The sequence below is a fragment of the Rhinolophus hipposideros genome (genome assembly GCF_964194185.1).
Source record: "Rhinolophus hipposideros genome assembly, chromosome: 14".
NCBI lineage: Eukaryota > Metazoa > Chordata > Mammalia > Chiroptera > Rhinolophidae > Rhinolophus > Rhinolophus hipposideros.
Window position 1 is genome coordinate 20,441,833 of NC_138060.1, and position 22,620 is coordinate 20,464,452.

The window sequence follows — 22,620 nt, forward strand, 5'->3', positions numbered from 1 at the left end:
GAGGGGCATTCGTTGCCTCAGTCACCCTATTCTAGCTGCCCTGCCCCAAACCCACCCTTAGCAAGTTCTGTGTGTCCAGCGTAAATCCTGAACACTTCAGGTTAAACCACGGTTCTCCTCCTGGCATGGGTGAAGGAGATGCCGATTTCTGTTCCCCAACCCTTCTCCACTCCCTCTGGCCTTCACCCTTCCTCCTGGGGCTCGATTGCCTTTCTTGGGAGTCCCCAGCCCCCTTTCCAAGCAGAACCTTTTTCTCCCTGGCAGGTAGCGTGGGCCAGGACCACCCACCTTCCTGGCACTGGTCTCCATGCTTGTTTGGGTTGGAGCAGATGTGGCAGGCGATGCCCTTGTAGTCTGGGAAGCAGAGGCAGGCCCCATTGCCCAGGACCCCATCGCTGCACTGGGGGTGGGCAGGAGGGCAGGATCGGTCATGGGGAAGGCAACCTGCACACACCCCCAATACCCCTTTCCACCATGGACTGGTTCTGAGCTCCTGCTCCCCCTGGAAGACCTCACCCTGGAAGAGACCTTTCAAATCACTGAAGTGTCAAAGAACTAGCCCTCTAAAGGGCACCTGGCCCTGGAGACTTCATGGGTGACTTCTGCTCAGCTTAGAAACACAAAACTCCGGTGTTCTTCCCTAGCCAGGTGTTAAAGTAACCCTGATGTTACAAAATAGGAAAGAAAAACAGAAAGAAAGAAAGAAAGAAAGAAAGAAAGAAAGAAAGAAAGAAAGAAAGAAAGAAAGAAAGAAAGAAAGAAAGAAAGAAAGAAAGAAAGAAAGAAAGAAAGAAAGAAAGAAAGAGAGGGAGAGAGAGAGAGAAAGAGAGAGAGAGAGAGAGAGAGAGAGAGAGAGAGAGAGAGAGAGAGAGAGAGAGAGGAGAGAGAGAGAGAGGAATAAAGAAAAAGAAAAGAAACTACTCATAAATAGCCTTTATGAAAACAGATATAAAAATCTATCTAATTCATTATTTCTAATTAAAACAGTAAACATAATATGATCCAACTTCCACTGCCTAGATGTGAGGAAACTGAGGCCAGGGAGAGGCAGATTTGGTTCAGATACACAGCCAGTCCCGGGCCAACTCTGGAAGAAGACCCTGTCTTCCCCGTACCTCCCCGCAGGGCAGGAGGGCACTCACGTTGCCTTTGCCATAGCAGGGGTTGGAGAAGCCCCCAGGACACTGTGCACAGTCAGGCCCAAAAAACCCTTTGCAGCAGCCAGGTTTCTGTAAGAGACAGCATGTCTGAAGGCCTGTCTGGCACCATGCCACCCCCACTGCCCAGGCTGCGTCTGCTCCCTGGTACCATCTGTAGAGCAAGCGGGGGTGAGGGGGTGAGGCCCCTCTGTGACACCTTTTCCATCATGAGGATGTGACACAGCCCTCTGAATAAGGCAGCCCACTCAGACCCCGCCTGGGGGCCCCTGAGGAGAAGCAAGCCTCCCAGGTCACTGGGGACCGAGCGCCCTCTGCCCAGGCTCACCAGGACGGTCTGGTTGCAGTAGCGGGCGCAGCCTTTCTTCAGGACATTGAGCCCAGTAGGGTCGTGGACGTAGACGCACTCCTCAGGGGAGATGTCCTGGGGTGGGCCGTGCAAGGCTGGTCGGCACGGATGGCCCCCGGCCAGCCCCCTTCACCAGGCAGCCCTGGTCAAGGGACCTCAGCCCCCTGGGCCAGCACTCCCACCTCAGTGGTGCTGAGGGCTGCTGTCCCTCCAGGTGCAGCCTGGCCTCCCCGCCCCCCGTCCCACCCTGACCCTGGGCAGGAATCTCGCTGGGCAGTCAGGAGTCAGCCCTGAGCGCTGGCTCAAGGGAAGCTCACCAGCTTCACGCTGTTGGGGGGGCACGTGTTGGTGGTGTTCAGGGCTTGGCAGTCCACACAGGGGCCCTGGGCAGGGAGTCGGGAGCACAGTTAGTCCTGGCTTATTTATTCAGCAAACCCTAAGCAGGTGGCATGAAGCCAAGGGCTGAGGGATGAGAAAGAACCAACCACGGGAGGGGCAGGAGACGGCATGTGGGCAGAGGAACAAAGGCCGTGCAGTGGACGGAGCTTAGTGTGACAGCATGAGCGACCCAGGCCTTGACAGGACAGAAGATGCAAGAATGGTCTCCAAGTCACCAGGATTGCTGAGGGGACATGGGCGAGTCCAGGTGGGTGTGTGGGGCCTGTGCCTGGGCCCACTCACTGCCTTGAGGAGAGCTTCTCTCCGAAGGGGACCCCTCCACAGCAGCACTGGGGCCTCAGGAAGGCCCGGGTGTGTGGTGTGCACTCACCACCACGATTTGGTGCTGCTCCTGGCTGCAGTGCTTGGGCAGGATGGGCAGGATGGTCGGGGGCAGCAGGATGCCGTCCAGCATGTGGATCACACCGTTGGCAGCCAGCACGTCCACTCTCCGCAGCGGGACCCCCTCAGGTCCCAGCAGGATGCGGCCCTGTGGCAGAGGCAGTGTGCATCCCACCCAGCCCAGCCAGCTCGGCCTGCCCTGCTGCCACCCCTCCTCTGCAGCTCAGCGAGATGACAGGCCAGCCTGCCCCACTGTCTCTTCTCCCCTCTCCTTGGCAATGCCTCCTGCCCTGCCCTACACGGTTTCTGCCACATGGAGCACCCTCACACGTGCGCTGTCCTCCTCCTTGGAGCCCTCCCAGCCTGCCAGACTCCAGGAGAAGAATTTGATCTGGGTCTGCCTCACAGGCCTGCCCACCACAGGCTTGGAACATAGACGCAGGTCTGACAGAAGCTGAATAACTGGCCAGTCATCACCAGCCTCTCCATCAGTCCGTTCATTCTAGACGTCTCTGGATCTCACCTCCTCAGAGATATTCACAGCCAGGACCTGGTTTGCCATGGTCAGGACCCGACCCTTGGAGATGAGCTTCTCAACGGTGAGCTGGGGCAGAGGAGAGGGTGACTTCAGCTAGACACAAGCCACCGTCCTCAGGGCCACACCGGGTCCTGTCCAGGCGGCTCACAGCTATTGCCTTGGTCCCCGGGCTCTCCTCTGTGTCACAGTCGTCCAAATGGGCAAGGAGAGGAGAGGGCCCTGGGAAAGCCGGAACCCGCAGGCAAACCCCTCCACAGCCCAGCAGCGGGTACAAGCTGCCCCCCCTCTAGGAGGAGAACCTCTCACCTGGCCGTGCCCGTAGATGTGGTACCTCACCAGCTCTTGCAGTTTGGAGAGACCCTGGCAGGGGAGACTCAGGTAGAGGAGATGGAAGCTCGGGGGGCCCCGTGTCCCCAGCCCCTTCTCTCCGCCCAGCTCACCGCTGTGAAGAGGTGGATCAGGCGGCCGTCACGCAAGTTGTCCACAGCCTCGTTGCTTGGGGCAAAGACTGTGAAGGGCCCAGGCCCGTCCAGGATGGAGGGCAGCCCACAGTTCTGTGATGGGGGAGGGAGGCTCAGGGAGGTTCTGTGGCCAGCCCCCATCTCTGAGCCCTGCCTGGGCCCTGCCGCCCTCGGCCCACAGGAAACTCCCACCACGAGTAAGTGGGAGACATCAGCAGTGGTTCCATCTACACCAGGACCCCAGATCTCTGTGGGGCAGATTCTGAGTAGTGAGGGGTCCTGGCGCAAACGATCAGATGGACTAGGACCTTTTCCCCAAACTCACCTCCAGGATGGTTTCAAACCGACTGAAGGCCTCGGTGGAAGCAAGGATCTGGCCGATGGTTCTCTGTAGGAAGAGACGGGCATTAGGGCTGCTTCAGCTCCAGAGGGAAAGGAGCTCTGCCCTAGCCCTGCCCAGAACTAGTCCTGCCAACTCTCTGAATTCTTTGGGGGGTCAGAGGTCACCCAGGGGCACAAGGTTGGGGGAGAGGAGGACACTGGCTTACCTTGGGGTCTTCAGGGAGCTCTGGTGGGGGCTGCCACCGCAGCGCGGTGACCATGTGGAAGACGCCGTTAACGGCGGGGTAGTTGGCCTTGTGGATGGTGAATGTCTGCTGGGGCAGGTCTTTGTATTTGTAGGTGTATTTCTGATGAGAAATGAGAATTCTGGCTCAGACTCACATGCTAGCCCCTGTCCTGAGGCTGTTCCCACTTCCACACCTTTGCTCAAGCTGTGTCCCCAACCTGTACTCCTGTGGACCCCAGGCTGAGGTTCCCCCACCTTACCATGAAGCGGTTGAAAGTGACGGTGATTTCCTGCCCAGCCAGTGTCCACCACGTGCGTGTTTGATGCTGGGTCCCTAATTCCTCCAGTATGTGCTGCCCTGCGATGATATGCTGTCTGCAGAGCTTCTGGGCAAGGGATGCCTGTGGGCATAAGGGGACCAGGCTGCCTCAGGGCCGAGGGCGCGTGGCCCTCCTCGTGCCGCTCTGGCCTGCTCTAGCAATGGAGGGAACACGGGGTCTCCCAGGCCTCAGCTCCCCAGAGTGTAGGCTGGGGAGTCTCTCAGGCCCTGAAGGCTGGGACAGGGTCCAGGAAGGAGGCACGGGCTGGCATCCTTCTCCTCGATGAGAGTCTCACATTCATGATCCTGGAGTTGGTGGAGGAGAGGGACGGCACCAGCACGGTGAATGGGCCTGACGTGGTGAGGATCTCCCGGCAGCCCTGGTCTGGGGGGGCCGGAAAAGAGTGCATCAGAATGGATTTGGGAAGACCCTGAGGCATCAATCCTAGGTTTGGGAGACTTGTGGCAGGGTCATTGGGTATGGGTCTACGGTAGATGTGGGTGGGCATGCGGGTCTGTGGGGGGCTAGCTCCCCCCCACCATGCAGCCTCCATAGCCCACTCTTGCTTCTATAACACTTGAGCAGAGAAACAAGGCGTCTCTGCAGAGTCCCCCCTCCCTCCCTGCCAGCAATGCTGGGTGCAAGGGGTGGGGTCACATACCCAGCATGGAGAGGGCTACTCTCAGTCCCAGGAACGCCGCCCGGATGGGGTTGGCCTTCTGCACCTCGTGTAGCAGGTGTCCGTAGCAGGCACGCCCATCCCCCACCTGGCCCTCCTTGCACACACAGCTAGGCATCAGGGAGAACTGGTTAGAGCAGGGGTGGGGCAGCCCCCGCCTCCTGGCGCACCCCCACCTAGCCACACAGGGCCTTAACTGAGGGTAAACGCGAGTGCATCCCTGCCCTTGCCCAGGCCACCCTCCCTGCCCTGCCCCTGGTGCCCACCCTGATGCCCCTGTGCCCACCTGGTCTTCCCATCAGGGGTCACCTGGCAGGTGGCTGACCGGTCACAGGAGTGGGGGAAGCAGTAGGCGAAGCAGCCCGCGGACGCATTGTTGTTGAGGCTGACCAGGCCTGGCTTACACGTGCAAGAGGCCTGGGCCACAGGGCAGGGCCAGGAGGGTGACATCATGTCCATGAGGACCACTGGCATCAGCCATAGCCACGGAGCTTGCTCGGCCCCCACAACCACCCTCCAAGAAAACAGTGTTATCCTTTTCCCACTTTACAAATGAGGCAGTGGAGGCTCCCAGAAGGCCCTGGATTTGCCCAGGGTCCCACAGGTAGTGTGGGTGAATGGACTGACAGACAGGCCCAACCCGGGTGCCGGCTCACCTTGCCCGGCCCCTGATACAGACACAAAGTGGAGTTGCTGGGGCAGCCGCCATTGTTGGTGTTGCACGGTTCCTGGGGCAGACACACCATCCCGTCACCATAGTAGTTCTTGGGGCAGCGACACTGTGCCTGCCCACTGGGGCTCACTAAGCACTGGGCCAGTGGAGAGCAGGGTGATGGCTGGCAGGGGTCAGGTGCTGGCAGAGCATAACGAGAAAGCCCAAGTGAGCTGGGCACCCAAGAGCCTGTCTCCACAACTTCCATCATGATGGCCCAAAGACGGGGTGAGCAGGTTCATCCAGATCTTGGGGACAGGACCCCTTCGCCTCCCTCAGGGACAGTTCTCCCTCCCTGTAAATGGTCAGCTTGTGTTTGCTGGTTTAAAAGGATGTCCTCCCACTGCCTGGTCACCCTGAGCTGCGGCCCCAGGCCTTTCAGTCACAGACATACCTCGGCATTCACTGCCCTGCTGGGTGTAGCCAGGCAGGCAGCTGCAGGTGGGGACCTCTGCAGAACACTGGGAGTTCTGGGGGCAGTGCAGGGCCTGGCACACGTGCAGTTCTGAGTGGAGAGGGGAGAGTGTTGTAGTGGCCGAAGCCCCGGGGTGACGAGGAACACGGGGCGTAGATGCTCGGCCCAATTTGCTGTGTGACTCTGGCCAAGGCCTTGCCCTTTCTGGGCCTCTGGGCAGTTGAGGTCTCAGAGAAGACCTCCCCTGATCAGCTGTGTGCCTCTCCTTCTTAGAAAGAAATTAGGCTGTGGGCAGAGGTCCTGCTGAGGCTCAGGCCCATCCCTCACCCCACTGACCTCTCCTGTTCTGGCCACCGAGGACCTGCTGCCCCAGCAGCACTGCTTACCTTGGTCACAGTGGGCTCCAGTGTACCCAGCAAAGCACAGGCAGCTTCCATCCCCGAGTGGACCGTGTCTGCACACGCCATGCACACAATTGCACACTGGAAGGGACACAGGGACAGGTGGGACCGTGGCCTCAACCAGAGCCACTGAGTCCCTGCCCTCTGCATTTCCAAAACTCAGCTCCAACAGGCACACATGGAGAATCCAGAGATGTGATGCAGGACCCAGGGAGGTACCTGACGCAGCCTGGGGGTTCGGGAAGGGCTTCCTGGAGGAGGCCTCCAAGAACAGCTTATGCAAGGGCTGGAGGTGTGATGAACCAAAGTTCGTGGGCCTAGAGGGGAAGTGCAAGGCTGAGGGGCTAGGAGGGAAACTGGTGGGGGCTGGTGGTGGGGCTGGGTCTCCACAGGCTTCCAGGTGGACACAGCTTCTTCCCTCCTGCCCTGCGGTGCTCACCGAACTGGCAGTCAGGCCCGAACCGGTTGGGATCTTGGCACTCCTGGCAGGCTGAGCCACTGAAGTTCTCCTGGTGGAAGAATACACCCAGTCAGTGTGGCCCCTCCACGGCCCCCCACCCCAGCCTGCCCGGCCCTTACCTGGCAGACACAGGTCCCGTTCCTGTCTATGCCATCCAGGCAGGTCCCATGGCTGTTGCATGGGGTCTCTGCCCCCCCAGGGCACTCTGTGGACCCCCCAGAACTCAGTTGTGCTCCAAGAATTCTTGATTCACCCCTGACCCCAGCATCTCTGGGCAGCCCCAGACTCGGCCCATCCCCAGGGCAGCCAGAACCAGGGGACAAGCTGTGTCGGCTCTCAGTAAGTGTTCAGTAAATGAACAAGGTGAAGGAGAATGCAGGCAGACACTGCAGATGGAGAGCCCAGGGCTGGGGTGTGAGGAGCAAGGCAGGGGTCCCCTCCTCCCATACCGTAGCACTGGGACCCCCAGTAGCCAGGGCAGCAGGCCTTCTGCACCATGTCCTTCCAGCATTCCAGGCTGCAGCCGCTCATGGACACCAGAGAGTCCCCCAGCTGCACCTCATAGCTGCAGACAAAGGGTGGGCAGGGTGATGGGAGGGGCTCCCACCCTGCAGCCCCCACCCCAGCTCCTGATGCTGTGTTCCACTGTTCTTACTCCACCTCCCCTCTCATCGCCTGGCTCACAGCTGAGCACAGGACCTGGCACATAGTAAGTGCTCAATAAATGGCACCTGCCCCTGTCCTTTTACTCCTTCCTCCCTTCCTGTCTCTGCCTCACTGGAGGAACCAGCAGATGCATGGATAGGTGAGTCTCTGCCCTCACTCCCCAGGTTTGCCCAGCTCTCCCTGGTCCCCTGACACCCACAGGATGTTCCTGGAAGTGGGCAAGGGTAGGGGTGGGGTCCGCACCGGCAGTCCTGTGATATCTTCTCTGGGAACGCCCGAAGCCAACCTGAGGGACACACTTGCTTCTTGATGGCGGGGCACATGGTACAGGGTACATGAGTGACAAACTTGGTCTTCACGTCACAGCGTCTGGACCGCACCTGGGCCGTGGGTGGGGTTTGGAGTGAGGGTCCTGGACCCTGTGCCATTTCTGACTCTGTCCTGATCACGGCAAGGACTAGTACCCCTCTCCAGGCCTCCGTGTCCCACCTGTTCAGTGGGGATTCAGTGAAGACAGGGAAAGCCGAGAGACTGGGGAAAACCTGCGTGTCACTTGTTGCGAGTGCTATGGCATAGCCCTGTATCCATAGCCACATACCGCTGTTCAGGGTCCTGAAGGCATGCCCAGAAGTCTCTGAGTCTGTACTTTCTAACACGAAGAGAATCTAGCCATTTTGTTCCACCTCAGCCCATTCAGATGAGAAAACTGATCTATGAGTGGGTGGCCCTTGCTCAAAGCCACCCATTGATGGTGCGAGGCACAGACTAGAACCTGGACTGCTCATTCTTGTCTTTCAGTTAAAATAAACAGTAAATGACATAACTGACACAAGGAGGAGAACACACCCATCCCCATTCTACTCTGAGCATATCCCCACCTTGCTGCCAGATGACACTTTCAGCAAGCCCAAGGGACCCAGGAGCCTGCCCCAGGCGCGAGAGGCTGGCCCGCGTAGGCGGCATGTCCAAGGGGTCTGCATGCGTTTGGGCCAAGCAGTCCTGACCCCTGAGCCCCGAGCCCCACACACTGGTCGGGACTCAGGGGTCTACTGCCCATCATCGGATGGGCAATGCTGGCAGTGAGGGAACTCAGAGGACCCAGGCGGGAGGCCCACGGAGCTCACTGGGAGAGGTGACAATTCGTTTTGGGCCTGTAGGATGCCTGAGACTTGGGCAGGGCAATGCTCCTGATGGAGTGGATAGGAGAAGCAAAACACAGGAAGAGGGAAGAAGCAAACTACGATGTGTGATGAGGCAGAGAGTGGCCAAGGAGAGGCTGGAGAGGGGCTGGTGGCCAGGCCATCCAGTGAGGCTGAGTGGGGGAAGCCCCATGACTCGGTTTGTGTTTTAAATGGGCCCTCTGGCTGCTGCATGGAGAACAGACGTGTGGGCAGGGGGGGTTGTCACCTGAGAGTGCCAAGAAATCCCAGTCACTGGCCTGTAGTAGCTCCCACAAATCCACCATCACTGAGGCTACCTCATCCCTACAGCCTCAAAGTCCCAACAACCTACAGCACTGGACCCTGGAGGGACAGACGCTAAAGTCTTGGTTGTAAGTGGGAGAAAGTGCCGGGGAAGGTGCATTTTGATGGAAGAGAGGTTTCGGGGGCTTGAGATGTGGCCTGGAGAGCTGAGATGTTTTCATCTAAAAAATGCTGACCACACTGGGTCAAAGGGAGTCAGCCCAGGACATCTCTTTCCTAGAACACATTACAGATGTGTGGCTTCTCAAAGCAAGGAAAGAGGAAAAACAGTGCCTGCCACTTTCTTCTGGTGAACACAAGGATCGCAGGCCTTTCTGCCGCTGTGATTTGGCCTTTTCCGTTCATGCCTCTGTGGTCTGCAAAGAGGGAAGCTGTGAGCAGCCTCAGGCTGAGCTGTGGGCTGGCAGTGTGTTCTCATTCCCTTCCCCAGGCTCGGTCTTTGCTGAGCTAGGGAGCGATTAGGAAGTTGGGTAACTCCAGGGTTGGGCAGCTGCTGCTGGCTCAGGGCAAAGACTTGGCGGGTGGCAGGCTTCCCTGAGCGCCACCTGACCAGCTGGATACAACTGCCAGCTGGTCACCACTGGCCTGGGGACCAGCTCTTAGAAGACTGTTGGTCAGTCCGGTGAAGAGCTCAGGGGGAATGGGAGCTCACTGTCCTCACTCTTTTGATGAAGTGGTGGGTGAGTTCTGGGCACGAGAGGAAGCCGGAGCCCTGTGTCCTATGGTGGACACTTATTCACAGGATATCTCATTTGTAAATGGGTGTGAAATGGTGATGGATGGATAAGCCAGAAGTCAAATCACACTTCTTCCGGGCCACCCCACAGGCAGGCACTAAGGTCCCCTCTGCCAGGCGGCCTGAAAGGCATCAGCAGCCCCGGCCCACAATCTACTGTTGGTCCCTCTGGGTGGAGGGAGGCTGGCTCATTGCCCAGTGCTGAATCAGATTCCCGTCTTTCTGGGGGCACCTCAGGACCTGCCTGAGCCCGGCGGGTGCTACCCCACACCCTACCTCAACTGATTTTGCAATGTCCGCTTCCTACAGAGACGCTGCTAGGGAAGTTAAGGAGATCCGAGGTTTTGAATAGGTTTTGAGAAGGTGGAAGAAAGTGCCCCAAGCTGGGGTCCAGCACTCAGAACCCAAGCGCCCTCAGAGGAAGGGATCCCCACACTGCTTCCCCTGCCCTAGACCAATAACTTTCTGCCTTCAAACCCCAGCTTCGTCAGCACCAGCACACTCCTAGCACAGAGCAGGTGCTTGGTAAAAGGCTATTGAAGGACAGGTGCTAAAACCACCTCCTCCAGGAAGCCTTCCTTGCCTCTACTGCCTGAACCTGCCTGGTTGAGTCCTACTCCTGCCCCTTGCGGGCTGTGTGACCCAGAGGTTGTGCCTTTCCCTGAGAGCTTCAGTTTCCTAATACTTAGAGTGGCTCTTATGATACATGGGGTGCTGTGATGGCTCAGTGACTGAGGTTGTGTGAAAGGAGGCCCCTGGGCCCCTTCCCTGGCCCAGGCTGGCTGAGCCCTAGCCCTGGAATGCAGGCTTAGAGGTTGTCAGAGCTACAGGTCTCTGACAAGGAAAAATTCCCAGCCTGAAGCCCCTCATGACCCGTTGCCAGAACATGAGGTGCAAAGGCCTTTGAAATTCTCTTGACAGGGAAAACTGAGGCAGGGAGAGCAGGAACCCACCTGCAGGAACAATCTCTAACCCTTGGCTCTTCCACAACCACTGTCACCTTTCCAGCCTGAGTTCTGCCCGTCCCCAATCCTGACCTGGCCCTGAAGCTGACGAGACCCCTTTCCTTGCCCCTTTTCCAAGGGACCATAAGGAATACAAGAGAAAAAGTTCAGTGGTGGCAGGGGGCCTGGGCTCCTCTCTTGGTTCTGCCTGGGAGTGGGAATCTGGGCAAGATTTTTCTCTCTTTGGACCTCAGTCTTTCTGTTGGTGATATAAGGATAGCAGCAGCTGTACCAAGAATCTGATGAACTTTGCCTCACAAGAGAGAGGGTCCCTCGCCTGGAGGCGGGCCCCAGCCAGGTGACTCTATCTCCATACGCAGGATGCAGGACGGGAGGCTCTTCCAGAAACTCCAGTAGGGACACTGTCCCTACTACGGAGCCTAGGTGGGCCACAGAGAGGCAGTCTGGAAGGTCTGGCACACGTGGCCCTGACAGCCGCACACAGGACACTTCTGCTCCTCCCACACAACTGGACGGGGAATCGCAGACGCACAGCTCCAGAGCTGCACTAACCTATCGCATCATCCTTGGGCCTTGCCTTCCGCCGGTGGGGAACAACAGGACTCACTGTGCAGGGACTGAGGGTCCGAGGGGCTAAGGCTGGCTGGGTGCTGTGCGCTCGACAAACGGCAGCTCTTAGGCTTCAGGGCATTATCGTCGGCTGCTGTTTACCCAGAGGGACTGTTTACTTCATTTTGCCTCAGGGTACTCTCGGGGATGGGCACAGGCACACACGCGCACACACACACCCAGCTCCCCCACACAGACGCCACCTGAGTTTGTCAGCCCTGCAAGGGTTGGGGGTGATCTCATCTCCAGTCTCCAGGCCAAGGCCACAGAGAAACCAGGCCTCAGTCTGGGCTGAGAGGGCAGGAGGATGCGCCTGGCTCGGGACCTCCGTACCCTGAGGGGACCTGAGGACGGCTGCTGCCCACACACAGCTAGCTGGCTGGGCACAGTTAGAGGAGGACAGTCTACCAGCACTGCCACCCCACGCAGCTACACACAGACCTCAGCCTAGGGAGGTGGACACAACAGCCTGGCCCTCTGGTCCTGCGCAGCGAAGGTCAGACAGGTACCAGCTATCCTGTGTGTGTCTTCAGACTCGTGGTCGATCTATCTACACTCCCTCCCTGCTCCCATCACTGGCCCGCAGAGCCTGGATACCATGCCCCCCTCCAACTAGCTCACACTCACCTTCTGCCCTCTGATGATGCTGGAGTCTGCTAGGCAGAAGGTCAGGAGGCAGAGCAGCAGGAGGCCCCGGGGCCCTGCCATGGCCAGCAGTGGCTGGCGGACAGTTGGGGCAGCCTTTGTGGGGAATGAGCTCTGGGAGGCAGGCACAGGGCGGGCAGGCGGGATGGGGCGGGCACTCGCTTTAAAAGCAGCCTGGAGGCCCCGCCAGCTCACCCCCACAGGAACCCGCCAGGATTTCCTCCTGCCTATCAGCAGCCCGCAGGCGGAAGGGAAGGTGCTGGCTGCTGACCCCTGCATGGATGGCCTAGGCCCTGCTTGGGGCTTCCTGGACCGGGACCCTCCTGGCATCACTGCCTCCAAGTCCCACATAAGCCACAAATCTGGGGTCTATCAGAGGTTGTGAAACAAATTCAAATGCAAATGCACATTCCCCACCCCAAGTGTCTTGCAAGCCCAGCAAGTTTCAGCGAGAGGCTCTGGGGGATTCTAGGGTTTGGAGGCAGGGCAGCCCCCGAGTCAGGTCTGTCTGCTTCGACCCTCGCAATTGCTGAGGGCACTTGCAGGCCTCTGACTCCGTGTGAGGCTCTGTGCTCAGTGGACTGCACAGTGCGCTGCACGTCCTCTCAGCTGCCCCAGCTGCCCCTCCACCTGCTCCAGCCCCTCACCTGCTCCCTACACCTCCCTTCTCTCCCGCGGTCTCCCTCGGGTCTTCCTGAGGCCAGTGCCTCTCCCTGCTGATCTGTTCTCCACTCAGGAGCCCTGCACCACGGCTTCCACTGCACTCTACACTCCTGTCCACGTCAGGCTGGCCTCTCTGACCTGGTTGCTGCTCCCCCTCACTCTGCCCCAGACATGCCAAGTGGCCCTCCTGGTGCTGCTTTCACCCCAGATCCTCTCACAGGAACTTACTAAAAGGCCCAGTCTCAGGTCAAAGGTCACTAGCCTTCATGTCCTCATAGCACTGGCCATCAGCTGACCCTGGTTTATTTAATTTTATGTCCCCTGCTGGAATGTCAGCTGTGGGAGAACAGGGACAGTGTCTGGCTGGTTCACACAGTAGACGCTCAACACAGATTTGTGGAACGAATGAATGAATTGTGAATGAATGAAGGTGGCTACTTTTATTATCCCTGTTACTGAGGGGAAACCGAGGCTCAGAGGGGCTAGGCAACTTCTCCAAGGTTGCTCAGCTAACCAGTGTTAAGATGCAATGCCAGAGCTGCTGCCTGCAGAGCTTCCCCCACCCGCACCCACACACTGTGCAGCTTCCCCCCAGTAGGCAAAGTCCTCACTGGACCCAGGCTGTGTCAACTGTACATGCTGAGCGGTGGGGCCTGGAATAGTAGCTTAGGTGGTGAAGCCGCCATGTGCCAGGCCGGGCTGTGGTGTACCCTGCTCTGGTTGTCACTGTCCTGTTTACAGAATACTGAGATGAAGATTCGCAGGTGGCCATTTGTAACTGCCTTAGATAATGGCCTGGCTGGGGGAGGCCTTGTCACCTGTCCAACCCCTTCCTCCTCAGCAGGCTCCCCTCCCACTCCCAGTTGGCAGGGCGGTTGGGCTGGTCTTTGATCCAGCTGGGGGCGGGGGGGGGGGCGTCAGTGGGGAGACCTTCCCCTCAGTGGCTCCCCCCTACACTCTCAGTCTTCCTGAGGGCAATGTGTCCTCTACGCCAGGATCCCCACCCTTCTGGCACCCAGGGAAAACTGAGGAGCAGGCCTGGGAGCCAGGTTGGGCTCTTTCCACTCATCTCCTCCCCAATGCTGTCCAGGGTAGAAATGGGTTAAGGGTGAGGTACAGGGGCTGGGTCCCAAAGAAATCCCAGACTCACCTCAGTAGGGCTCACTGAGGCAATACCTATCTCTCAGGACTTGAACAGACACACGTGGGGATGGCCCTCCTCTCCTCTATCCACACCTGGGGCCACCTTCCCACAGGCCTTTCCCCTGTGGTCATCTTGGTGAGACCCCCAGACCTCACCCAGAGTCTAGGCCTTACCCTCACAATAGGCTGCAGCCTTTGGTGGGGTTGGGCCAGGTGTGACATTCCAGACCTGCAGGAGGCGAAGAGCAGTGAGCCAGTGTGCCAGGCATGCCCTGAGGAGGCTCACGGCTTAGCCACAGCCCAGCATGACCAGTCCAAAGTCTCTTCACAGCTCCCCTTTCCAGGCTCCAGGGCCACCCAAGCAGCATCTGGCCCTGGGAGAGCTGCTCCCTTTAGCCTTCATCCCCTCCTTCTTTCCCCCAATACCTCATGTTCCTGCATCTGGAGGGTACCTTCTCTCCCTCAGGCCAACCATGTCCTGGGACAATGCCCTACTGGGACTCCAGTGGCCTTTGAAATAAAAGACCCAGACTGTGTCAAACTCTACTTTATTGGAATAGAGAAAATAGGCAACAGGAATCACACTTGGTGCTGGCAGCTCTAGGTCCCCTGCCCCCATCCCTCTCCGCCTCAAGGCCTGGGGGACTCCTGCCCCCAACAGGGCTCTCCCACTTGTCTGGACCAGGAGGAGCCCCCACTTTGGAAAACTGCATGGGATGGGAACTTCAGATATGCATTCTGCTGCCAGCTTCATGATTAGCAGCACTGTTCACAAGGACAGCAAGACGACAACTTGACATTACGCGTCCTGATGCGTAAAAAAGTTAAGACCTATGACGTCACGTATTAACAACAGTTCTACAACAGGAGACAAGACACGGCTGTGCCCGGCCATGCTGCACCAGGGGCAGGCGACAGAGCCACAGAAGGCTAATGGCACACAGAGGCCCTGGCGGGGCCGACATTTGCACTCCCACAGTTAGAAAGAGCCAACTGAACACGTATGTTCACATTCTCTGGGAGGACAGTCAAATGAAGGTACCTAAAAGGGGGGAGAAATCATCTTATAAAGAACAAAGAAACCCTGCTTCCCCGTACTGAGCGGACATCAGGCTGGACACGGGGGCAGCAAGGGCTGGCTGCAGCCTGGGCTAGCCGGTGAGCTCAACCGGCAGCTCGCGGCCGCACAGGGCCTCCCACTGGCGGGCCAAGAGGGAGATGAGCTTCTCGCGGCTCTCGGCGCTGGGGATGAACACTTGCCACTGGACCTCACGGCCCTGGCCCGCTCTGCCTAGGCCACCCGGCACCTCCCCGAAGTGGTCCAGGGCGACGCTGCCCATGAGGTCACGGCCCTGCATATCATCAAAGACAAGGGTGAGCGCCTGCGGGTAGGTTTGGTAGCCCATGAGCACACGGTCCAGGTCCCGGACACGGCGGCCATCGTCTAGCCGGTACCGGTCTCTCTGTGGCGGTTCTTTGGCAAACTCGGGCAGCGGGTAGTGGATGAAGTCCTCATCCAGGAGGAAGATGTCGGCACTGGTGAGCAGGAGTGTTTTGGGGCGCAGCATACCCCTACAGTGCCCAGGTGGCGGCGTGCCCACCTGGAAGGCCTGCACATACAGCAAGACGCTGAGGCCCACTGCCTTCTCTGGGTCGGCCACCTTCTGGGCCACAATGAACGTCAGGTCCCCGATCTCCTCCTCACTGGGGTAGGTGAACTTGACGCGGCTTGAGTGGATCAGCTCGTAGTTCTCCATCTTCCCTGCAGGGAGAGATGCCCACTAGGGCTGTAGCCGGGAACTGGCCTGTGGTGGGGCTGCTGCAAATGCCAGTAGCCCCAAGCCACCCAGAGGTGGCAGCGTGAGCTGCTATCTGCCAGAGGCGGGAGAGAGCACCAAGCCCCCCACACAGGTAGAGACCCACAGGCCAGCAGCCCAGAGCAAAGCAGACACATGAAGTACATCTGCCAGATGGTTGAGGGTTTTTCTGCCATGGAAAAGCCCATGTAAAACCCCAGCTGGCTAAGCAGAACAAGAGAGAAACACTGAGACAGAGGCCGAGACGTGCTCCAGGGCTGTTGCAGCCTTTGGGGTCGGCAAGAAGGCTCATGACGTCAGCCCAGATGGGCTGTCTGCAGCCTGAGCTGGGCGGGGTACCTGTGGTCTTGTTCCCAAACTCGGAGTAGAAGTCCTTGTCAACAGGCTCAGGTGAGGGCGTGCGTTCCAGGGAGGAGAGCACGGCCATGAGGTGCTGGAGGAAGCAGTGTGTCAGGTAGCTGTCCCGAGTCAAGCATGTCACTACCTGCGCTGGGGAGGAGCCTATGGGAGAAGAGGGTGGTCACGGTTGCAAGCAGCTGCTCCCCTAGCCCCGTCCCTGTGCCTGGAGCCATCTCCAGTCTCCGTCAGGTCAGCCTGGACCTGAAGCCCACAGAGCCAGGGCCAGGAAGGCACATGTGGGAAAGCATCACGGGGCCTGAGGAGCCAGCCATTTCTCAGGCCGGAAGGGCTATGACATTTTTCTGGAAGGGGATACAGAGGCATTAGGGAAAAAGCTTAGCTTTCTCTCTTCAGGAAGTGTGAGTCAGAAACATCCTGCCCTCAGCCCAGGGCCCACTCCGCCTGCCCTCCAGGCACTGCCCGGGACTTCACTGCCTCTGCCTGCCCCCCTCCGGCTCCAAGCCCTGCGGGGTGAGTTCTGCACCCTCAGCAGTTCCTGAAGCTGCTTCCTCCTGCTCTGGTGAATTCGCTCTGAGCAGAGAGATAACTGCCTGCGATAATGCACCCACATATGGAAGGTGGAAGCCCACTGGTAACACTGGCCTTCACCTAAAATAGGGCAAAGCAGTGTCACTCACCCGTCAGCCGAAAATACTGGTCAAAAAGCCCAACGTTGACTGTCTGCAGGTCGCTGAGTTTTAAAACAAAGCACTGGGAGATGTGGAAGGGACTATTGTTATAGTCAGTGTTCTTCTGATGCCAGAAATCTGTGGAGAAAAAGGGACCAATGGTGGTGGTGGCTGTGCCTGGCGAGCATGAGCGGCCTAGGTGCACAGCTGTGTCCAGCAGGAATGTGTCCCCGCGGCTGGCCTGGCCTGCTGAGGAGCCACCAGCACCCTCTATGCACATGAGGCTTCACAGGCAATGAGTTCTGGGGTCTGTGCTGCGCCTGGTTCAGTGGAGTCACCAGGAGTCTCCCACTGAGGCCCCAGGCGCAGAGGCTGCTCCATCTCTCACCGTGGCTAGTTCCCAGGGGCTCGCTGGGCCCTGGCCTGGCACTTTCACACGGGGCCTTAGGTCCTTCAGGACAATGTCATGGGGGGGAAGCTGCTTCACCCCTCCTTCCTCAGACCAGGGGTTCTCAGTGCAGTGCAGCTGAGTTGCTGCTGCCTGAGGCCACATAATGGGCTCTAGAAATGGAGCCCAGCCTATCTCCACGGGCCTGGGCCCCGAGCTCCCAGATGCCAGCAGGCCCTGGTGCCTACCCTGCAGTGGCTCTGAGAAGTAGCGGCGGAGGCCATCGTGCAGCACGAAGTACACGGCCTTGGTGGAGAGCAGCATGCAGGCGGTCACCTCCAGCCCTGGGGTCTGGTAGAACACCACTGATGACCACATGAGGTGCCTCAGCTCCTCGTTTTCCACCTGGACACAAAGGGGCTGGTTTGGGCCTGCAGGAGAGCAGGGCCGGGAGGGGCACACCACTTCTCTTCCAGACTGTACCTGAAAACAGATCTCTAGGCAGAGCACCCCTCTGTCAGCCCTACAGCCCTGGTGACATGCCCACAGCCTTGGATGGGGCGATGCAGGAACTTCATTGCATCTTATCAATGGTTAATAAACTTGGAAGCACACAGGAAGTGAGGGGTGGGAGATGGGTGTAGAGTGGGGCTCAAGGATAGCAATACACATGGAGAGAAGGTGACAGAACAACTGTCCAGGGGAGGGCAGCCCAGGACCTCCCTACCCAGGCCCTCAAAGCTGTGAACGGCTGAAGCTGGGGAAAAGCCAGCACGGGTAAATCAGAGAACCTGTGCTGACCACAATGCAAGCTCTGCCACAGCCTCCAGGACCAATTATTTGTTCACACCAGCACCCGGCCAGTACCTCAGCAATGCTGCTGTGGAAGAACTCCACGATGGCGCTCCCGCGCAGGTTGGCAATGTGCTGGAGCGATGGGCAGGCGGGCAGGTGAGAGGGGATCTGATTCTCCTCCGAGGCGGACTGGATCAGGTGCTCGCTTGGGTACTGGGCAGGGACCTCAGCTTGTGCCATAGCCTCTGCTGGGGCTGAGGCCTCCACTGAGGCTGGAGCTGGGGTCTCCTCTGGGGTTGAGGCCTCTGCCCGGGCCAGAGCAGGGACCTCCACTGCGGCCAGGACTGGTGCCTCTGCTGGGGCCTCCTGGGGACGCTGGTCATTGCTGCATTTCCCAATGCCCCGAGAAACACTATATTAACATGTGGACCCCAAATGGAGGTTCATATCCTACACGCAACCACAGAGTATAAGAGGAGCACGTGTACCACACGCCACCTCTGGGGCCCCTTGGGGATTTCATCACCAGGTTCCCTATGGGAAGACAAAACGGCAGAGGGAAAGGCCCTAGCCCTTTCTGTTGGGAGAGAGATGGGCCGATGGGGGCAAGATAAGCCATCTGACACCCCAGGGCTGGGACAGACACATGTGGCCCATGAACTGAAAACGTATTTTGAGAAGGTGGTAGAGGTGTTAGAAATGACACTTCAGAGTCCAGAGCACAACTCAGGTGACCACGGATGGGACTTGGGCACACGCAGAGAACCAAAAACTCAAAGTGCCCACCAGTCTGCCTTTGCACCCTCTCTCCCCTCACCCAGCCATCACTCCACGTGGCCACGCTCGGTTTTCACTGGTCTGTTCCAAGCACTAGATCAAAAAATGCTCATAACCCTTATAGCCCATGGAGGGTGGGGGGCCCCCTGCAACCAGCCTACACACCCGTACCCACGCTGAGGGAAGTCCTCTGGACTCTGTTCTCTCCACTGGACAGCCCAGCTGTGGAGCAAGATCCCTGTGGCTCTGATTTTGCACTGGGCCACATGCCCCCAACAAGCTTCTGGGCTTTCCACCTCCTGTCCTGGGGAAGAGATGCGCCTGCGGGGGTGAAACAGGGCGCCTGATTTCTGCATGGACGCCTCACTGTGGGCAGGTTCCAGCCAGGAGTGGGGGTGGCAGAGAAATGGAGACCAGGCGTCACCACCCAAAGCCTCAGCACAGAGGCAGGGAGATGGGGAGACAGCTGTGCAGGCCACCTCGGGCACAAGCTGTTTTCCAGCTCCTGGAGGCAGCAGGGGTCTCTACATACAGAGGGCATGGGACTTGAGCTGGGCCTAAGAGGGGTACCCAATTCAGCGGATAGGTTGGAAGCCCTCTGGGAACATCAGTTGCAGGGCTGGCTTGGAGAGAGAAGCAGGCCCCGTGAGATGCTGGGAGCAGAGTGGAGAGAGACAGGCAAGGTGGGGGCAGACCCTGGGTGGCAGGGTAGTGGGCCAGCCTGTCCTTGTGAAAGGACAGCTTTCTTAGGCCTTTTCTGAAGCCCTGGGAGAGAAGGAGCAGCCCAATGCCCAGCGGAAGGGAGCCACCGACACTTCTGAGAGTGGTCAGGCGCTGAGATCAGCTGAGGAACCGGGCCCACCTTGGACCCATTCACACATGGCAAGTGCTCAGAGATGTGGCTTGGGGTGAGTGGTCTCAGACACAAAGATGTGAACTTCCTGGGCACACACCAGCCCCATGCCCCCAACCCCAAACGCCTGTGCTCAGTCTCACCTGGCCCTGCCCTTAGCAGGCTGGCCATCCACAGGGGGCCTCTGGGACTGGCCCCCAGTCAAAGGGGTCTTGGCGATGACCACGGTCTTTAGGTCCTGCAGGGAGGCCCGCAGCTGGTTGTAGATACGCAGGAAGTGAAACTTCTCATGGGGCAGCACGAAGATGGCGGTGACAAAGCGGTAGCCCACGAGCAGCTCCAGCACATGGCCGTCGGCGAACGCGCCCCTGGGCTGGGTGCAGCTCCGTGTGGGGTCCAGCAGCACGGTGGAGAGCGGCACGCGGCTCAGCTTGAAGCTGTTGCGGTTCCGACAGTTGTGGGTGCCGCGGTTGGGCATGGGGTTGAAGTCGGCCTTGACGACGTTGAGGTGCTGGGGCGTGAGCAGCAGCCAGTAGGGGATGGCGGCGGACTTGACGGCCTCGGAGGGCGCGCAGCAGGAGCGCCGCACGGCCGAGCAGAGCGTGCAGCGGGCCCACTCGATGTTGCCCGAGTAGTCGCCCGCGGCGGTGCGCACCGCGCGCTTGTCGCTGTAGACCAGGTACACGGGGAAGCAGCCCCGGCTGCGCTCCTGGCAGCCGCCCGCCACCTTGTAGAAGGCGAGCAGCTGGCGGAGGAACTCCTGCAGGCTGGTGTGGCTGCCGTACAGCACCGGGCTGCACAGCATGGCCACGTGCTGCGGCGCGAAGCACGCGCGCAGGGCCGCGTGGAACTCGTGCAGGTTGGCGGCGTCCGAGATGATGAAGAGCGTGTTCTCGCCGTGCCTCACCTTGAGCACCAGGCACAGCTCGGGCACGAGGAAGCCGAACTCCGTGAGGTCCCCGTGCGGGAAGCAGAAGACAAAGCGCAGGGCCGAGAGGATGTGCTGGCTGCTGCCCCGGGACTCCCGGTGCGGGATCTCGAAGACGGCGACGCCGAAGTCGGTGAGCACGAGGCAGGCGGCGAACTGGCGGATGGCGGCCTGCACGTGGATCAGGAAGCACCAGAGCACCTTGAGAATGCGGATGTGCTCCAGCAGGAAGTCCTCGTCCGCGCCCAGGGCCCACTCCAGGCCCGGGCGCTCCTCCTCGGCGTCCGCCTGCTGCCCCGCGTCCGGGGGCCCCATTTCGAAGTAGCGGTTCTCAGCGCCGTCCTCGTCCTCGTCCTCGGCGGCGGCGTCCTCGCCAGGCCCGGCGCCCTCCTCGCGCTGGCTGGCGGCCTCGATCCAGGCGGGCAGCTGCCGCTCGACGGCCTGCCGGACGAGGGTGCTGAGGCGCTGGATGAAGTCCTGGTTGGAGGCTGTGTAGCCGATGCAGGTGAAGGGCAGGAAGATGAGCTGACCCGACCCGGGCACCACCTGCACCTCGGGCTCCGCGTGCTCCCCACTGGGAGGGGAGAAGCCAGGTCAGAGCCTGCTGGCCTGGGACATCCCGCCTGCCACGCCCGGGGCCTGCGGCTGCACCGGGCTCTCCCAGGTCTCCTAAACGGCCAAGTCTATTCCTAGGACAAGCGCCCTGGTGGGGGGCCACGGTGCCAGAAAGCTGGGCGGCCAGTTTCACTGAGGCCACATGCCCTGCGCTCTGATGACAGGTGTCTAGCAGTCCTGCCCACACCACACAGGTTCCCCCAACAAAAGCATCAGTCATTCAGACCCTGCTCCAAGATAACGAGTGCTCGAGGAAATGAACTCACTTGTTGGCAACAGTTCCCTTCAGGGGCACCCGTGGGAGGGGGGTTCTTGGGACCTTCACACCTAAATTCAAGCTCCTCTTGCCCACTACTGCCCTGGTGAAAAAGCGTGTGTACAGCATGCTGGGAAACCTCCTCCACAAAGGGTCAGAGTGAACACTTCGGGCTTTAGGGGCACCCCATCCACAGTCTTTTTTTTTCCAAACAGCTCTTTAAGAATGGAACAATGATTCTTAGTCATAGGCTGTGGACCAAACCAGCCTTGATCCGCTGACCCCTAGTGTAGGATAACATGTGTCAGGAAGAGTTTAGGGATTAGAATTTGGAAGCAGACCAGAGCCCATCTCATTGGTTTATTTAAAGGAAGATAGTTCTAGAGGACTTCTGTGAAGATTTGTAACAAAATCCAGCTGGTTACCACTACCCCACAGCTGAGTGTGCAGAAGGCTCAGAACGCCGTCTTAAGCTCTTCCCTACCTGGCACCGCCAACAGCTCCTGCCACGTCATCGGAACGTGCCTGATAAAGGAGGAAACGTGGTCAGTCCTGCCCGCTGCAGCCGTTCCCTGGCACTTACCAGGTGTTGGACCCTGAGCCTGGCAGCCCACCCTCTCCCTCACTGCCCTGCAGGAAGTTCCTCACCACCCCACACTCTACTCCGGAGTAGATTCTGGGGCCTTGAGGCAGAGACCACCCCCCATTATCCCGCCGGTGCATGGCAGGGTTGATTCCCACCCGTATCTGTCTACCCCCAGCCCACACTCCTAACCGTGGGCCAGGCCCTCTTGCCAATCTGCAGCTCATTTTGTGCCTCTGGGTCTGGCGTCTGAGTGTTCCCTGTGCCACTCCAGAGGGTCCACGTGGCCAGTGTACCAACTTGGTAACTGGCTAGTAGAGGAAACAACGAACAGTGACTGCATAGCACCTGGCAAGGCCCTCCCAATGGTCTCTGGGCAATGGGGAAGACTTAGGGAGCCTCCTTCCTACTGTATGATTCGGGGGTGGGTGGGTGGAGGGGTGAGTGCTGGGACAGGATGAGGGCTTGGCATACTGTCCAGGGTCACATGGCCATAAGACAGAGACGGGGCTGGAGGGAGGCCCAGGTACCAAGCACACTGCCCACGCACATGGCAGATGAGCCACTCACATCACACTTGCCTTCCTCCTGTCTTCCCAGGACACATGAAGAAGCTCCAGAACTCTCAGCAGCAGCCACAGTGAATGTGCCGGAGTCACACTGTGTCCCAAACTACCAGGGTGACATGTAGGAATGGGCAGAATGGCTCAGGGGTGTCAGGCAGCAGGGGAGAAACTCTTCCTGATGGATTTGAAACCCAAACAAGCCCCTCCACCCCCGCCACCTTCTGAATTGCTTTCCCCAGGGGAGTCCAATCACATGGGCTAAC

General features: G+C 59.1%; 2 protein-coding genes across 6 annotated transcripts in view; both read right to left on the reverse strand.

Moving 5' to 3' along the window:
* Positions 1-12,036, reverse strand: part of STAB1 (stabilin 1) — a 27,289-nt gene extending 15,253 nt beyond the window's left edge. The window contains exons 1-22 of the mRNA XM_081072783.1: positions 11,928-12,036; positions 7,750-7,886; positions 7,290-7,405; positions 6,960-7,045; positions 6,820-6,889; positions 6,366-6,461; positions 5,959-6,069; positions 5,509-5,705; positions 5,139-5,269; positions 4,835-4,962; positions 4,469-4,557; positions 4,114-4,254; positions 3,834-3,974; positions 3,611-3,673; positions 3,265-3,378; positions 3,131-3,184; positions 2,810-2,890; positions 2,276-2,434; positions 1,824-1,889; positions 1,486-1,581; positions 1,143-1,229; positions 289-400 (exon numbers count right to left, since the gene is read on the reverse strand). Of these exons, the coding sequence (XP_080928909.1) occupies positions 289-400; positions 1,143-1,229; positions 1,486-1,581; positions 1,824-1,889; positions 2,276-2,434; positions 2,810-2,890; positions 3,131-3,184; positions 3,265-3,378; positions 3,611-3,673; positions 3,834-3,974; positions 4,114-4,254; positions 4,469-4,557; positions 4,835-4,962; positions 5,139-5,269; positions 5,509-5,705; positions 5,959-6,069; positions 6,366-6,461; positions 6,820-6,889; positions 6,960-7,045; positions 7,290-7,405; positions 7,750-7,886; positions 11,928-12,008 (2,356 nt within the window). The 5' untranslated portion in view covers positions 12,009-12,036. The remainder of the gene's footprint in view (positions 1-288; positions 401-1,142; positions 1,230-1,485; positions 1,582-1,823; positions 1,890-2,275; positions 2,435-2,809; positions 2,891-3,130; positions 3,185-3,264; positions 3,379-3,610; positions 3,674-3,833; positions 3,975-4,113; positions 4,255-4,468; positions 4,558-4,834; positions 4,963-5,138; positions 5,270-5,508; positions 5,706-5,958; positions 6,070-6,365; positions 6,462-6,819; positions 6,890-6,959; positions 7,046-7,289; positions 7,406-7,749; positions 7,887-11,927) is intronic.
* Positions 12,037-14,283: 2,247 nt separating this feature from the next.
* NISCH (nischarin) overlaps positions 14,284-22,620 on the reverse strand; it is a 30,963-nt gene continuing 22,626 nt past the window's right edge. Inside the window, exons 15-23 of one of the 5 annotated variants that reach the window (XM_081072728.1) lie at positions 22,373-22,463; positions 21,984-22,102; positions 21,693-21,733; positions 19,553-20,911; positions 17,852-18,164; positions 17,233-17,389; positions 16,606-16,734; positions 15,908-16,069; positions 14,284-15,513 (exon numbers count right to left, since the gene is read on the reverse strand). In XM_081072728.1, coding sequence (XP_080928854.1) covers positions 14,903-15,513; positions 15,908-16,069; positions 16,606-16,734; positions 17,233-17,389; positions 17,852-18,164; positions 19,553-20,911; positions 21,693-21,733; positions 21,984-22,102; positions 22,373-22,463 — 2,982 coding nt within the window. In that variant the 3' untranslated portion in view covers positions 14,284-14,902. Of the gene's footprint in view, positions 15,514-15,907; positions 16,070-16,605; positions 16,735-17,232; positions 17,390-17,851; positions 18,165-19,552; positions 20,912-21,692; positions 21,734-21,983; positions 22,103-22,361; positions 22,464-22,620 lie in introns of those variants that run through there. The other 4 variants (XM_081072729.1, XM_081072730.1, XM_081072731.1 and 1 more) reach the window with 4 other exon arrangements.